The 17,687-nt window shown below is 38.9% G+C and overlaps 1 protein-coding gene across 1 annotated transcript in view; it reads left to right on the forward strand.

Annotated features, from left to right (window-relative positions):
- Positions 1 to 17,445, forward strand: part of aacs (acetoacetyl-CoA synthetase) — a 145,362-nt gene extending 127,917 nt beyond the window's left edge. Inside the window, exons 15-18 of the mRNA XM_063034076.1 lie at positions 6,908 to 6,977; positions 11,020 to 11,078; positions 12,289 to 12,491; positions 15,791 to 17,445. Of these exons, the coding sequence (XP_062890146.1) occupies positions 6,908 to 6,977; positions 11,020 to 11,078; positions 12,289 to 12,491; positions 15,791 to 15,928 (470 nt within the window). The 3' untranslated portion in view covers positions 15,929 to 17,445. The remainder of the gene's footprint in view (positions 1 to 6,907; positions 6,978 to 11,019; positions 11,079 to 12,288; positions 12,492 to 15,790) is intronic.
- Positions 17,446 to 17,687: the final 242 nt, after the last annotated feature.

Raw genomic sequence — 17,687 nt, forward strand, 5'->3', positions numbered from 1 at the left:
GTGCCGAGAAGTTCAAGCTGGTTTTCATCCATCATGCAATACCGTCAGGGAGGCGTCTGATTGGTCCCAGCTTCAATCTGCAGCAGGGCAGAAACCCCAAACACCCGGCCAAGGTCATAAAGGAAGCGGAAGGAAGAACAAGTAGTTTTGCAACAGATGGTATGGCCTCTACAGAGCCCTGATCTCAACATCATTAAGGCTGTCTTGAGATTTTCAGAAGAGACATAAGCAGGAGAGACCGAAGCAAGTGAGACAGCCAAAATCTGCAGAAGAACTGTGGCAAGCAATAGTCCCTCTAAGGTGCGCGCACGCACACATCTTTTGCTACCTGCGCACAAAGGAATTTAAACAGCGCACAAACAGTTGTCACCCTCTACCTCGTTGGCATGTTAAGTATATTTCACGATCATACGCAATCACATTTCCTTTCCGGATTTTGGACGGTGTTGACAAAGTGGAGTTTTTGATGATTTGTCTCCAGATTTTCGAACTGGCTATTTTTATTGAAGAAATTATTGATTCACTGTGTCGAATTCCAAAGAAGCAAAGGGTATGAAGCACAAAAGAACTGATAGTTCATTTAAAGCGGAATGGCTTAATGAAACAGTAGAAACTGCTACACTGAAACCTCATGAGATCAGGAACGTGCAACGACGAGAAATATTTATGTTCAGTACAGAAACTGGTGTTACCTGTGTGTATTGTTGTGATGCAAAAGTTGCTGGAGAATTTGCAAGAGGGAAGAAATGAAGTGATTTGGAGACTTGACTTTTTTAAAGTGTAATTTAACAAGCAAATCGTGTATGGGTGGAGTGCAAAAGCTCTGGCGAGAAAATCCTTCATTACTTGTGTAATGCCATGGTCAATATTTCCACTGCAATGTTGTGAGGTGTTTTCTTTTGGCATTTTTCTGTAAAAGCAGTGTATCCTGCTGGTAGAGTGTTTTGGTTTTGGCTAGAGGTTAAGGAGCCATGCTGAACTTAGGAATGTTGTGTTAGCCAATCAGGATGGTGGGATGGACAGAAGGTTCTAAGGAGAGCTGGGTGGAGAGAGACTGGCAGTAGTCGGGTTTGTGGTCTTTTGGTGGGAGATGTGGAGAGGAGAAGATCAGGGAAGACGCCTGGAGGATCCAATCCGAAGGGAAGGCCTTCATTCAAGGAGTGCTTCACGAGACGATGGAGTTCAAGAAGGGAAGTTCTACTTGTGATGAGTGATGGGAATTCCATGCCCAGGAATGAAGCAGTGCACTCAACCACTACTGAAATGAGCTCCAACGTGTATGTGCACATTTAGACTGGTTTAACTGTATTATTAATTTTTTAAATTTTATTTTAATTTTATTAATTTTTTCTTTTTTTTCCTATTAACAATTTCAACTTTTTATCAAACAGTTAAATATACTTCCTTTATAATTTTATCTGGTGTATGATCTGTTACTTCTTGCTGATCAATAATTGTGTATGGGCAGTATTTACATAGCATTTGCTCAAATTGAGGTTCCTTTAATCGGTAGTCCCCAAGTTCCTGTTTGGTTGAACTCGAATCATACTGACCCTGGACGTGTGTTGTTTATGAAAGGTGGCCTCCTCACCTCTGAGTCACGTGGCTGTTAGCAGAGTTAACTGACAAAGCAAGTTTGTAGATGAGCCCCAGTGAGAGGGTTGCACCCGTTACAGGCCGGCTGCATATGTTTTGTGAGAGTGCAGGTGAACAAGAGCGAAAACGATCAAACCCAGAGAAGATCAAAGTACTTGTTGACAGTGTTTGGCTAGCTGTTAAAATGAATACCTCTACATATAAAATTCAGTGCGTGCATGTTGTCGCCGGGCGGAAAGTTGCACAGCCCGAGGTTTTTGCATACACTGGGCATTACAAATTAGAGGGAACATTGGTGGCAAGTTCTCCAAGATGTTTGGAGCAATCTACCGACCGACTTTCTTATAAAACTACACGACAGTGTACGTAAGAGAATTGATGCAGTTTTAAAGGCAAAGGGAGGGTAGTCACACCAACTATTGATTTAATTTATGTTTTTTTTTAAACAGTTTACTGCTCTTTATAATAACTTTTTGATATTTAGAACCTTTCCATTTCTTTACTTTTGAAAGCATCTTTGCTTTACAGAATTTTTTACATGTGCCTGAGATTTTTGCATACTGCTGTATGTGTGCATTATATGTATCTAAAATAGATATAATGGATAAGAACGCATGCCTTGTACCACTTCTGCATTGCAGTATTTTAGTGTAATTAACAGAGAGTAGTGGTGCTTATGAAATGTTGGTTGTTCTTTCTAAACAAAAGTCTCAATTACTCTAGACCTCTCCAGATTTATTAATAGTAAATTAAGTCAGCTGCAGCCTCAGCCAGTGAACAGATTATCCATTGACTGTGAACGAAATTTGTTGTGTACTTAATCCACACAAGTATAATAAGGACACTATTTTCATTTGAAAAATCATCCCAAATGCATGGTAGAAATCAACATTAGAATTCTTAGACCTGGGACTCAACATCTTTCTTTGCAGATTCCGGATCAACAGACCACAATCAGTAAGGATAGGCAACAACACCTTCACCACGATTATCCTCAGCACTAATGTGTCGTCAAGCTGCATCCCATGTCCATGTCCACAGGAAACCACAGACGGTGGTGGGATAAAGCTCAGTGCATCATTGATGCCAGGTTGTACTCCATAGACCCTGTACATTTTCCACATCCTCTGTAAAGCAGAGAATAATCAAAGAACCCATCTACCCCGAACCTTTTCTCTGATCCCCTCCCCTTTCCACTGGGAAACCTGATTCTACCAGGCTCAAGGGCATCTTTTCTCCTGCTGTTATCAGATTATTGAATGGTTCAAATCTACCTCATTGCGACTTTACACCTTATTGTCGACCTGCACTGCACTTTCTCGGTAACTGTAACATTTTATTTTGCATTCTGATATTGCTCTACCATGTACTACCTCAAAGCACTATTGCAATGAATTGATGGGTATGAACAGTGTTCAAAACAAGTTTTTCACCAACTTAACAGTTTAACACTTTTACTAATAAACATTTTTATTTCCTCGAAATTCTTCAGTGCATGCTGAAAACCTTTTGCTTCATGTGCCTCACCATTGTGGGACCCATGAATGTCTGGATAACATCAGTGAAGGTGTTTCCATTGAGAGGAGTCCTTGTGATTTTCTGCAAGGATGTGGTGGCAGTGGCAGACTAACAATTAGTGGAGCAGGAATTAAGGATCGGAGTGTGATGGGAGAATTTGGAGGTCTTCAGGAAAAGTTTTCGCGAAGGAAAACTTTCAGAGAAAGTGCCTGAGATGGGTTTCCAGTACTGAACTGTACGGCTGCAGTGGATTGGTACCTGTGTGTGCTGAGAAGGTGTGTTTCTGTGCAAAGTTGTCCCGTGAGATATGTGTACGATTGGAAATCTCGGAAGTGGTGTCCTGAGCAGCTTTGTATACTACTTGCATGTGATCCCTGTAATCACAGGGGTCCCTGGACCCCTTGCTTAATGGTATTGGTCCTTGGCATAAAAATAGTTTGGAAACCCCTGCTGTAGTGCATAGAGTTTTCTATTCCCTTGCTGACTCTTGATGTTGAAATTGTGTCATGTAGTGCATAAATATTGTATAATACAATAGAATTTCTAAATCCTAACGTTTTCAGCAGTTCACTGATTCTAGTGGAATATGCAAAACAACAGGCTCTGTGAAGAATTGGGTATTACTAACAGCAACTTAGTTTCCACATTTCGTGTTGCCTTTGCACACTTCAGAAGCTGCTGTCTGATTTCCTCCCTTTATTGCAGTAGCATTATGATTTGCAACTTCCGGGCATATGAACAAAGCTTGAGAATGGCTTATTCTGGTATTTTCATCCTTTGCAGCAAAGTCTGTTTCCACTAAATGAGGTTTAGCAGGCTTAACATGAAACCAGACTACACAGAATAAATCGTAAATACTTCTGTCAAATATAGTCTTAAATCGCACATACATATTTTACTGGTGATATAATCCAATATTATTTAGAGATGGATGTTCAAAATTAAATATTGATGACTATTTTAAAATGCAGCCAGATGTAGACTGATTTTCTTTTCTTTGATAGGTTTGTTGAGAGAAAATTGTGAACCGTATAACTTAGAGCAAAATATATTCTTTTGAAATCGGAAATGGGGATAATGTTGTGAAATAATTAAATTGCATAGAATAGAACAGCACAGCACAAAGAAGACGCTTTGGCTCATTCTGCACTGGCCATGGTACCAATCTAAATCAACCCCATCTGCCCGCATCTGATCACTTTCTCTCTATTCCCTGCTTGTTCATGTGTCTGCTTAATTGTCTGCTGTTGTATTTGGCTTTTCTACCCCTTATAAAAAAAGGATCTGGTTATCTTTATATACTTATATCAGTTCACACTTCAGAGTTCAATGCGCCAGAGAAGACAATCCAAACTCTGTTTATAGCTGATACTCTCCAATCCAGGCGACAACCTGGTTCGTCTCTTCTGCATCCTCTCCAAAGTCTCCACATCGTTCCTGTGGTGTTGCGACCAGAAGTACATACAATACTCCATACATGGCCTTACGTCCAAACATCTATACTCTGTATCCTAACTGATGAAGGAAAGCTACCCACTTGTATTGCCACTTTCTGGAAGCTATGGGACTTGTACTCCAAGATCACTCTGTGTGGAAATACTCTTAAAGAGCTCTGTTTACTGTCCTATCACATTTGATCAACACTTCACCCTTGTCCGGATGAAACTCCATTTGACATTTCTCTACCCAAATTTTCAACTGATCTCTTTGTAGTTGTATCCTTTGACAATCTTCCTCACTGTACATAACTTCCATCAATTTTTGTGTCAGATACAAACTTATTAAGTAGACTATCTATATTGTAACCCAAATTACCTGTACACGTATATTGAAATAACAGAGGTCCCAGCATTGATTCTTGAAGAACACCACTGACCACAGACCTCCAGGCAGGAAAACTACTCCTCCACTACTACCCTCTGTCTTCGGTGACCAAGTCGCTTTTGTGTCCAAATCCTAATTCATTGTGGATCTTCAGGACCTGCTGATCATGAGGGACCTTATAAAATGCTTCACTGAAGTCCATGTAAACAATATTGTCTGCCTTCCTGTCATCAATCCTCCTCATCACCCGTACAAAAAAAAAATTGTGAGTTAGGACCTTCCCCAGACGGAGCCATGCTGATCATCCTCAATGAGTTCGTAAGCAAGTAAATCCTATCACTAATCATCTTCTCAATTGGTTTCCCTACTACTGATGTTAGCCTATAATTTCCTGGATTATCTCTGTTGCTACAGTAGCGTAATGGTTAGCAGGAAGCTTTACAGTACCAGTTGACATGGGTTCAATTCCCACCATCTGTAAGAAGTTTGTACATTCTTCCTGAGACTCTGTGGGTTTCCTCCAGATGCTCTGGTTTCCTCCCAGTGTCCCCAAGATGTGTTGTTTGGTGGATTAATTGGTTATTGTAAATTGTTCCATGAATAGGCTAGCGATTAAATTGCGGGTTGTTGGGTGGTATGGCTCCAGCAACCAGAAGGGCCGATTCCAGGCTGTATCTCAATAAATAAATTTAAAAAAAAAAAAGAACAACATTGGCTTATCTCCAGTCTTCTGCCACTTCACTTGCGATGAAAGAGGAGACAAAATTCTCTGTGAATACCCCAGCAATCTCTCCACGTGCCTCCCTCGGAATGCTGGGATAGATTCCAGCAGGTCCTGGAGCCATATTGAATTTAATACTTTTCAAAACACCCAATACTTCCATAACATTGGCTTGCTCTAGACTGTCAACGTATCCACCCTAATCTCATTGTGATCCATGACCCTCTCACGCTGAATATCGATGTGAAGAACTCATTTGAGAACTTACCCACTTCTTGTGACTCCACACTTAAGTTCCTTCCTTTGTCTTTGCCTTTTCCCCAGCTACTCTCTTGCTTCTAATATAGATATAAAATGCCATGGTATTCTCCTTAATCCTTATTACCAAGGATGTTAATGGTCCCTTTCAGCTCCCCAAATTCCTTACTTAAGTTCTTTCCTGCTTCCTTAATATTCCTCAAGGACCTTATTGGATTCAGCTTCACAGCTGCTTCCTCTTTCTCTTTGATTAAACCTACGATGTCTCTTGTCATCCAAAGGTTTCTGAACCGCACCACCATTATCTTTCATTCTCACAGGAACAAGCTGATGTTAAGATCCAACCAGCTGGCGTCTAAAAGACTTCCACATGCCATATGTAGATTTGCAGCTGCTCCTCATCTTCTTTTCTCAGTTCTTTTCTAAAACTGTTATGATTAGCCCTCCCTCAATTTTAGCACTTTCACCCAAGGGCCTGACTTCTCACTCTGCTGCCTGTAAGGAGTTTGTACATTTTTCCTCTTGACCACGTGGATCTCTTTCAGGTGCTCTGGTTTTCTCCCACAGTCCAGGGGTGTATCAGTAGGTTAATTTGTCATTTGTAATTTGTCCCGGAATTAGGCTATGATTAAATCAGGAGATGGCTGGGTGGCGTGGTCAAAGAGACAGTTGAGCCTTTTTCTCTTGTACCTCAATAAATAAATAATCCTCGTCTATATCTATCCTAAAGCTTACAGAAATATTTTCATTGTTCCCAAAATGCTCCCCCTTTGAATCTATGATCACCTGACCAGACTTGCTCCCTGGTTTCATTAACTGCTTCCCTTGTTGCTTGAAGAAAGCTTTCTGAATGAGCAAAACAAATTCTGCTCCATCTTAGTCCCAGGCATTAAGGGAGCTACAGTTAACATTACCCAAAAGCATACGGATTTTATGAGAAGTGCTTCAACTGTCTTGGCTATCTTAACTGTTGTTAATGTTCAAATTTAGGTGTGTGGGCACACGGTGACTACGCTAAAATAAACCCCAAAACTGGAGGGATCGTAATGCTTGGCAGAAGGTAGGTTTGAACAATCAAAACAGCTGTTTGGATTTTTTTCTTCTTTGATATTATTTTAACAGAAGTCCTCTCATTTGGAGAGAAGTTATAAAGATGTGTCAATGTCTGCAAAAAATTTTGCAAAAGGTATTTGAGACAAAGCAGTGGCAGTGTAACTAGCAAAATCTCCATGACAATTGGGGAGTCTGAGATGAAGTGCAGGAATGTTGTCTTAGACCACAGCAAGATAGACAGTGGATCAGATGGAAAGTTGAGTGGAGCATTTGGAGAAACTATTTAATCTTATCAATTGCAAGGTGATGCAGTTTAGGAAGTCAAGTCAGCATAAAAAATTTTCCATGAAATGTAGAGCACCAAGCAGGGGTCCATGGACCCCTTGGTTAACAGTAGGGGTCCATGGCATAAAAAGGTTGGGAACCCCTGGCACCGAAGAGTGTTGATGAGCAGAGAGACGTTGACGTTTAGCGTCCATAGTTTGCTGAAAGTGTTGACAAAGTGTTGAAGGAGGTATTTGCCAAACTTACTTCTGTAGGTTGGAGCAAAGTATGGGAACTTTATGAAATACCATTTAGACCACATTGAGAGTATTGCATGTAGTGCTGATCACCACACTATAGGAAGGATGTGGTTATGGGAGAGAGAATACAGAGGAGATTCACAGGCTGGGAAATGACATGATGGAGATATATAAAATTGTGAAACTTAGGGTAGATAACCAGTGCTGTTTCACATGGTTGGGGTGCATCAAAAAGAAAAGGGCACACGTTTAAGATGAGAGAAAGGCATTTTAAAGGGGATCTGAGGTGAAAGTCTGAGGTTGCCAGAGGAGGTGATGAAATCAGATACAATTATTAACTTTAAGGGGCATTTAGACAAGCACTTGAATAATCAAGGGATTGAAGAATAGGAGCAGACTTAATGTGGTAAAATAGTGTTGGTATTGATTGACATGGACACAGTGGGCCAATTGGCTTGCTTCCCATATCGTATGACTCAAATTATTATCAGGAGCTACGTTTGGGATGTGAAGGTAGGCAAGGATGGTTTGATTTTTTTTTCTTTTTTAACAATTAAGTTTTTGGCATTCACAGATTATAGAACTGTGATTTCAGAAAGTTGATTTTATTTGCTGTAATTTATTTTAAAAAAATCCTGTACTGGGAAATATTCCTTCAACTTCTGAGTTTTATGACTTGCTAAACAACTTGAAACCGTGGATTTAGACAACATTTTTGAAAGCTTTTCTTGCCTTTTTGGAAAGCGTTCTCTTCCAAAAATATGCAAATAAGGCTATATTCAAGTAATACACTGTATTCCGGTTAATTGGGACTACCTCTTATTTGGGACACTATGTCACTTAATTGGGACAGGAGACTGTTGCCGAACAGCTTCTAACTAGCATCAGTTACATGCACTTTTGTGGCAGTTAGACACTACATGGTAAAAGGTCTTTTTTAAAATAGTGTCAGTTATGTGTATTTGTGTTTATGAAGCCGTGATTTTTGTCATTGATAGTTGTTGAGAAGTAAGCAGTGAGGCAATTTGGAACCGTTTTGCGCACTGCAGCTTCAAGCATTCAGGCTTGGAGATGCAAGAAATGTCCAGGAGTGAAACTGAAATGATTTCACTACTTCGACAAATTAGGAACCATGAAGAGCTTGAAGGTTTGACAATCATCTTAAATGTAACAATGAAAACAAAGGTTAGGAGAATGCAGTCATTGAAAGTATTGTATGAAGGCAGTCCATGAACTGCACTAGGTGACTGCAGTGATAGTGTTCATTTACAGTCAATCAAAAGAACACAGGAGCGTATAATTCCTTCTTCAATGTTTATTAGGGACTAATACACAGTTTTATAGTACAGTAGTGTATGGGTAGTGTTCTAATTTGTTCCGTATTTCATTTAAATACATAATTTGATCAGTTAAAATTAGTTTGTGTTTTATACCTTTTTAACTATTTCTTTGAAACTTCAGCTAATTGAGACAGCTACTTAATTGGGCCAAAATGTACTGGACCTGATGTGTCGCAGTTAATTGGAATCCAATGCATTTGAACCTTGGGCATGAGTAATTAGGACAATTAAGGTCTTGTTTATTACAGTCTGTGATTTGGAATTGTCATCCTTTGTGTTTCTGTATATATGGGTAAAAATTGGTGAACCTGGTTGTATTTGAGATTATGTTTGTCAGGCTGGTTTTCGTCCTGGTTTCAGTTGCACAGGAAATGTTCATGTTCCTTTCATCTCGTTTGAGTTCTGTTTCTATCCAAATTTGGAAAATATTTTATTTGAAACACCACAAAAGCATGCCATAATTTTGAGTATATTTGATTTAAAATGTTGCATTTTATCAGTTTTTTGATTTTCAGAGCTGTCTAGAATTGTAATGACATCCATGCTTGACGTGCAGATGTTCATGTATGAAGAAACACAGGAGAGGCAGTGTCCTGAGGGGGAGAGAGACGAAAACAAAATTTCATGTGTTTCAGATCAGGACCTCTCACTAGAAATGGAACAGGTTAGAGATTAAAGTGAGGCCCAAGGTACAGAGAAGATAGGGAGCAGAGAAAAGAGCAAAAGCAATGGCTGAGTGGACACTGGTAAAGCTGAAATAGTGAAAGTGGTGGTGGAAGATATCTACCTCGTTTAGGCATCTTGAGGAGAAATATCATTGGCTATATGTAGTCTGCCCCAGTGGGATTAAACACCCTGTCACGTTCTGTGATTGTGCGTATTTTGAATTCATGTGGAGTGTAGATTTGCAGCAGGAGCAACTAATTGTGCTCAAGCCCCTGACTCTGTCATTGTGTACAATTCCGGGATGATTTTAACTTTCGTCCCCTCATCTTTCAAAATGCTTGTTAGTCACCCACAGCAGCTGGGTAATGAGCATCATGAGATCTTTGTGCATCTTTCTATTGTATACCTTATCGTCTCAAAATTAGAGTGCTGCCTTGATGTGAATTGAAGATTAACCATTAAGAATTAGATCTGTCTGAGGTAACATCACACTGAAACACAGATTATATTCGAAATGTAGCACTTCTTAAATAATAAAACATTTTTGAGGATGTTAGATAATATAATCAGTCGTTTAAAAGTGAAGGTTTGTTGTCACTTATAGACCAGAGCAGATGAAGGCAGGTTTCCCCCCTAGAACATAAGTAAACCAGATGTGGTTTTACAATAATCGAAATGTTTCATGGCCACTAGGCCTTGATTTAAAAAAAAAATTCAGATTATTGTTCTGAATTTAAACTCCTATCTACCATAGTGGGGCCTCTGGATTGTTGATCCCAGCTTCTGAGGTACCAATCCAGTAATTTAATCACTCGCATCACATTTCTTACACGATGTCACCTTATTAATTGACAATTCACTAAACTGGTGGAAAGAATGATGACTGATGATTTAGGCCCTGAACTCTCTTCCAGATATTTTTTCCCCCCCAAGGTTTTTCTTGATTTTCAATTTTTTGAATATAAGCTGCATATAAAATTGCAATAGATTTTGTGGATGATTGTGTCTTTGCGGTTAATGTAACACTTCTACAGCACCAGAGACCTGGGTTCGATTCCCGTTTGTACATTCTCCCCCCGACTGTGTAGCTTTCCGCCAAGTGCTCCGGTTTCCTCCCACATTTAAAGGCGTTTGTGTTAGTAGATTAATTGGTCATGTCGGGTGGCATGAGCTTGTTGTGCTAGAAGTGCCTGTTACTGTACTGTATCTCTAATTAATAATAAATAACCTTATTTCTTGTTTATACGCTTATATAACTTAGATCTAGGTTTTGAATCCTTGACCCTATAAAGAAGGGGTCCACAAGCTTTTGTATGCCATGGACCAATGTCATTAAGCAAGGGGTCCATAGACCCCAGGTTGGGAACCCCTGCTATAAAGGTTATACTGACATGTTTTAGAAGGCAGTGATGATATGAAATTTTGTAACTGGCACCCCATTCAACACGATGCGTTTTATTTATTTATTTATTTTATCTTCTGAAGTTGGATCACTCCAATACGTTTCTCCTTTCTCTAGTGATGGCACTTTGAATCCAAACGGAGTGAGATTTGGGAGTTCGGAAATCTACCACATTGGTAAGGTTTAAAGTGTGCTGCCACAAGCTGGTGCCTTCCTGCAACTACAGTTGTAGACTTTTTTATTTTGCTGCTTTTCAAGCGCCGTTTTAGTGCGGATCTTGCTTTTCGATGGAAGCCAATGGCCACATGAGAACCTGTTCACTCAGTTCCTACTGGCTGCTTTGTCATACATGACCAGAAGTAATGACGTTGAAAAATGATGTTTTCAAATCACCTATAATGAAATTCCATGTTAGAGAATAGACTCAACAATTTAAAAGTGAGTTTTGATTATTATGTGTACCTCGATATCTAATTGGTAATGAAGATGCCTGGCAAGGTAGCTACATCCATTTGTAGCTTGGCATCTTGGTATAAAACTCTTTAAAGATTGGCCAAAAAAAACTTCCGGAAAGAAAGTAGTATTTAACCAAAATTATCAATTTATTTATAATATTAAAAGGAATGGTAGTCAAGGATGCTGTAGAGAATGAGGTCTATCTGAATAATTAGAAGGCCTTTGATAGACTTGTGTTCTTTGTGAAAAGGGCTGAGTCAAGTTCCTGGGAGCAGAATGAGTTTGAAAGATAACTCAGAAATACAGTTCTGTGCAAAAACCTTAGACGAATATGTATATATATATACCAGGATGCTTCAGACTTTTGCACAACGTGGAGCGGAGAGCGAGTTTGTAAGTCAGGCAGGAGCAAAGGATGTTGGGAACGGTGAAGGTGGAGCACCATGGGAGGGGTGGGGGACTGGTGGCAGAAAGGAGTGCCGGGGCGGGGGCCTCGAGACACCAGGCAAGGTCATTTGATTTCAAGCAATTGGTTTATTGATCATTACAGAATGTCTTTCTGGTGCTTCCCACTCCCTTTTCCCAACCATGGTTCCCTACTCCTTGCCCCCTTCCCACTCTCAGTCCACAATAGAGATCCATATCAGAATCGTTTATCATCACTCATGTCATGAAATTGTTTTGTTTTTTTTTGCGGCAGCAGTACAGTGCAACACATAAAATTACTACAGTACTGTGCGTAAGTCTTGGGCATCCTAACTATGTATTATTCACAGTACTGTAGAAAACAGAAAGGTGAGGCTAAGGGAAGTCGCCTCCCGTATGAATCTTGTGGTAATATTGAAATGTTAATGTATCGAGTCCGGGTGAAAGATAGCAGATTTTTATTGTTCTGTTTCTGAAATCAGATTGTGATGTTTTGTCCTGCAGTTGAAGCATTTGAGCAAGTTGCAGATAGCCTTTGTGTCCCACAGTACAACAAGGATGGTGAGGAAAGAGTCATCCTTTTCTTGAAAATGGCCTCCAGTCACATTTTTACAGAAGACTTGGTGATAAAGGTGAGGAGTGCCATCCGAAAGGCTTTATCAGCAAGACACGTCCCTGCACTCATACTGGAGACTAAAGACATTCCTGTAAGTTGCTCTGTTTTTTCTGTACCCATTCATGTTCTCAAGCAAACTATTGGTTTTTGTTCTTCTCATTTTTGTTCATGTATGGACCTGAACTGTCATATTGCATTTTGCAATGATTGGGTGTAGAGTTTCCTTCACATCTGCTTTGTGTACTTCATTCCAGTAAACATCTGTATGTTCCCTATTGGTTAAAGCAACGATTAAATTGGTCAATTTAAAAGCTGGGCTGGATGGTTTGGAAAGGCTGGGTGCTGGGACCAGTGGTGAAGGTTGAGCCAGTTCTGCTGTCTGCTGCGCGACACTTACTTCTCCCTCCTCCCCAAGGCTGAGGACGCATCCTGTTCCAGCTGCTCCAGGCTTTGTGTTTGCGAGCTCTGCGACAACCCGCCCCGCTGTGCAATGAGCTGAGGCCATGGGCCTGCTCTGGGCTTCGTGTCTATGGACTCACTTTGGTTTTGAACACTGTTGCTTGCTTCTATTGTTTGCATTATTTTTTTCTCTCTGTCTCTGCGCAGTGGGTGTTGGTCTACTTTTTAATGGATTCTTTCAGGTTTCTTGGTCTGTGGCTGCCTGTGAGGAGGCCAATGTCAAGGTCGTATAATTTATACATGTACTTTGAACTTTTGAATGTTTATTTACAAGTAAGAGTAATTAAAGTTCAAAGTAAATGTTTTTTGTAATTTATTTTTTATTGAAGTTCATCATCAGACAAAACTTGCCATAAGATGTATTTCAGATACTGTACATATATATTTGTCACAAATCTCCACATAATATTTATCTGAGGTATACACTTATAGAAAGGAGAGGAAAGAAAGAACAATCAAAAGAAGAAAACTATGTACAAAGTAGGGAGTGATCTTTTTTTTACAACATATTCATTGACTTGTGAGAATAAAATCAGGCCTATGAGGTGTTATGTACTTAAACCATTTTTTCCAGTATGAATCAAATTGTTCTAACTTATGATTAACAAATGCTGTTATCTTCTCCATTTTGTAAATGTCCATTGTAATTTCCATCCATACATTTAAAGTTGGGCTGTCCTGTGATAACCATTTCCTGGTAAGGGTCTTTTTACCAACCACCAGCAGTATATTCATTAAATATTTATCTCTTTTCAACCATTCTTGAGGTATATACCCAAAATATATGGTCTTACTTTCTAAGGGTATTTCACATATAAAGATATCTTGTAGGGCATTGTGTATCCCACTCCAATAGTCTTTGATAACGGGGCATTCCCAGAAAATATGATAATGGTTTGCATTTTGATTTCCACAATTTCACCAGCAAACAGGGAGGTTACTATCATAATGGGATTTCTGAGAGGGTGTAATAAAGTTCAAAGTAAATTTATTATCAAAGTACATAAGTATTACAATATACTCATTAAATCTACAGAATGATGATTAGCAGTGATTTAAAATGTAGCATATACAAAACATAAATATTAAAAAAGATGCACAATACTTTCAGAGTTAACTGTGCAGGACAAAGACGTTCCAAAAATTATGCTAGTAAGTGGACATTTAGTAGACAATCCCAGTACTTATTTTCCTTGATGGATGTGAGAAATAAACAGCCACCTTCAATGCGCCAAGATGCTTGTTAACAGAACTGGGATTCATACGGAGTCAGAATCAGGTTTAATATCATCAGCATCTGTCGTGAAATATGTTTGCTTTGCGGCAGCACTACAATGCAATACATGATAATATAGAAAAAAACTGAATTACGGTGCGTGTATGTATGTGTGTGTGTATATATATATATATATATATATAAAATAGTTAAATTAAGTAGTGCAAAAAGACCCCAGAAATAACAAAAAAGTAGTGAGGTAGTGTTCATGGGTTAAAAATCCATTCAGAAATTGGATGGCAGAGGGGAAAAATCTGTTCCTGAATTGTTGAATGTGTGCCTTCAGGCTTCTGTACCTCATTCCTGATGGGAACAATGAGAAGAGGGCATGTCCTGGGTGGTGGGGTTCCTTAATGATGGACGCTGCCTTTTTGAGGCACTACGCCTTGAAGATGTCTTGGATACTATGGAGGATGGTACCCAAAATAGAGCTGACATGTTACAACTCTCTGCAGCTTACTTCGATCTTGTGTAGTGGCGCCGCCCCCCCCCACCCCTCAATACCTTACGGGGTATCACAGTGAGCTATTGTCTTTTCAGGATTAAGACCAATTCCTTGCATCATTGGTTTGCACTGCCAAATTAATACTTGGATGATTGAAAAATAATATTCCGAATTTCAGACAACCCTCAGAGACTGCGGTAGTAGAATTAGATTTTTAGTGCATCTTCAAATTTCACTTGTAAGGTGTTCATATCATTCTTGTTACTGGGTAAAAGAAGTTTAGGAATTTTTTAAATATTTTCATGTATTGCAATTTATTGGTAATTCCCAAAATTTTCAAGAAATCACCTCCATTGAATTTTATGGCATTATTTTGGTCCTTTGTTTTAATGAAGCCAGCTGGTGGTGTAGTGGCATCAGCACTGGACTTTGAGGCCAGTGGTCCCAAGTTCGAATCTGACTGGCACCTTGCATGCTTTACATCCAGGCTGGGTTGAGTGTCGAGCAAGCAACTTGGCCTCGTGGAAAAAAAACAAATCGAATGCCAAGGAAAAGGCAAAAATACCACCCATTGTGCCACATGGTGTGAAAATGAACAACAACATTAATGACATCCTCGTTTCAGATACAAAATGGATATTTTGCTTTCATGTCTACACATCTGCAATACAAAGCTCATCCAACTGATCTGATCTAATCTACACCATATAATTCAAATAAAGCTTGAGATTTTGCCTAGAACGGTGATAGTAAATCTAATGAGAATACGGCATCACACAACAAATAACACAAAGTTAACAGTGAGAATCACAAAGTTAACATGCTCTGAAACAGAAACGTAATTGTTTGAAGTGCTGTAATACGATCTCTATATCAGATGGTTGCAAAGCAAATTTGTAAAACTAATACTTTTAACATTATTAAGAGAGCATGAAAAAAGAAACTGATATTGAAGCTCAGATGCATGTCTGTGTACTGGTATCAGAATATCGGTCTCTGCTCTGCCTGGCCAAAGTTGTGCCCTATGAACGGTTGAACACTTTTGCCAAAATAGAGTATTATATTAAGTCAGTATTTGCACTGCAAGAGGGCACTCATCTAAGATCGGATCCTGTTTTGTACAGTAATGTATGAATGAATGGCCATTGCTTATCATGATAAAAATATGAGGAAATAGAAATGTTGCTCACGGTGACCTTTTCTTTTGTAGTACACCATCAGTGGAAAGAAAGTAGAGGTGGCGGTGAAGCAGGTTATCGCTGGCAAAGATGTAAAGCAGCTTAGCGCCTTCTCCAATCCAAAGTCTCTCGAGTTCTACAAGAACATCCCTGAACTCCAGAACTTCTGAAAATATTATTTATATATGTGCAAAGTAAATTTTATTTAATAGAGTAACTGTCTCACCTGGAAGACATTTGGTGCAGTTTTGTGTTTAATTTTTCCTCAATGGTCCTGTAAAATTGAATATATGATGTTGCAGCAAAAACCCATAGTTGTGCAAGTATAACTGGGGTGTCTTTAAGCTAATCTAAAATTGGAACATTGACTCAAGTGGGTGTGATGGCAGTTCTTCTGACATTAATGTGATATAACTTTGGAGAAGATACTGTAGTGTTGTTTCAACTGATCCTGAAATATTCCTGTCCATGAGTTGTATTAAATTCTCCCCCAGTCAAAGGAAACACTGTTTTTGAAACTGCCTTTTTAAACTGTGAGCTTTTTTATAGATGGGAAATAAAATAATAGCTTATAAAATCAAGGTAGTATTTTTAATTTGATGTTGACATTAATTTGAATTTTTCATTTAGTCTGGAGTAAATATAGCAATGTTACAAGTACTTCACTCAAGCAATGTCTGTGGAAAATGGATTAACATGCAATAGGAGAACATTACCCACGCAAGATGTCCAAAGAATAGATGGGCTAATGGCTGATAAGGATTTTGCTACTCCAGTTTACCTTTCTAAGTTCAACTTTTGTTTCTTTACGCGTTCAAATACCAATTTTCATGCCTTTCCCTGCCATACCTTTGGTGCTGTTTAATCTTTTCTGTCTTCCATTCTAGTACACGTCTTTCTGTGTTTCTTTCTCCCCTGCCTCTGAACCTTCTCTTGCATCTCTACCATTTGCAGTTCTAATAAAAAGTTATCAGCCCGAAACGTTGGCCTCGCTCCTAAGTTCGGCTTTCTCAGAACTGCAATATTTGGCTTTTGTCAATTGTCCATATTTTAGCTGTGTAATATATTAATGGAAATAATTTGATCCTCTAATGCACAGTGAACTTGCACTACAGAGCGATATGTTTTAAACTGTTTGTTTCATGTACCAGGTCCCGTACAAGATTGCTTTTATTTGAAGATCAGGTTTGTGTCAGAAAAAACTGTAACTACATAGGTCAAATGTGGTCACTGATCTTCAATAGTTATCGTTGTAAATCTAATTTTGCCATAATATCAAATTTAAGTAAATTAAACAATGGCGGATAGGCAAAAATAATGTTGAGCACAACAACGTTTCCCTTGGCATTTTATTTCCCCTGAGTTGTGAAAACTTGGAATATGTTTTTAAAACGGTGTACTTGTTTTGTCTCAAAGAAACAGATAATAAAGCAAAATAACAAGGTTACCAAGTTCTCTAGTGATCTTTGTGTATAAAGAGCTTTCCTTTCTGTTTAGTACAGGTTGCAAAATGTGCTCATTCGTTGTAGTCTTGCATGATATTGAATATTGATGAGGCCATCCATTCCCAGGTCTGCAACTCCAGTGATCAAGGTTAAAGATAAAGCATTGGATGTTAACTGCTCATGTTTCAGGTTCAAATCCCTTAAGTTGTATGTTGTTTGAAAATAAAATTTCTTATTGCAAACCGCGGATATCTTCTCACATGATTCAAACTTACTTCAGTGGTGATTTGTGGAACATGGAGAATGATCCATAAAACTGAACAATAAGGTTTTTCTAATTTATCAATAGGAAGAATAATCACCAGGGATATACAGTAATCATACGAATTCTCCTATTGATAGTATCATTATTTATCAATTTTATGTGTATTTGAAAAACACTCACAAAAAGTTAAGTAGACTTTTAGCAATACAGAATAATCTG

Source organism: Mobula hypostoma, chromosome 27 (assembly GCF_963921235.1).
Source record: "Mobula hypostoma chromosome 27, sMobHyp1.1, whole genome shotgun sequence".
Lineage (NCBI taxonomy): Eukaryota > Metazoa > Chordata > Chondrichthyes > Myliobatiformes > Myliobatidae > Mobula > Mobula hypostoma.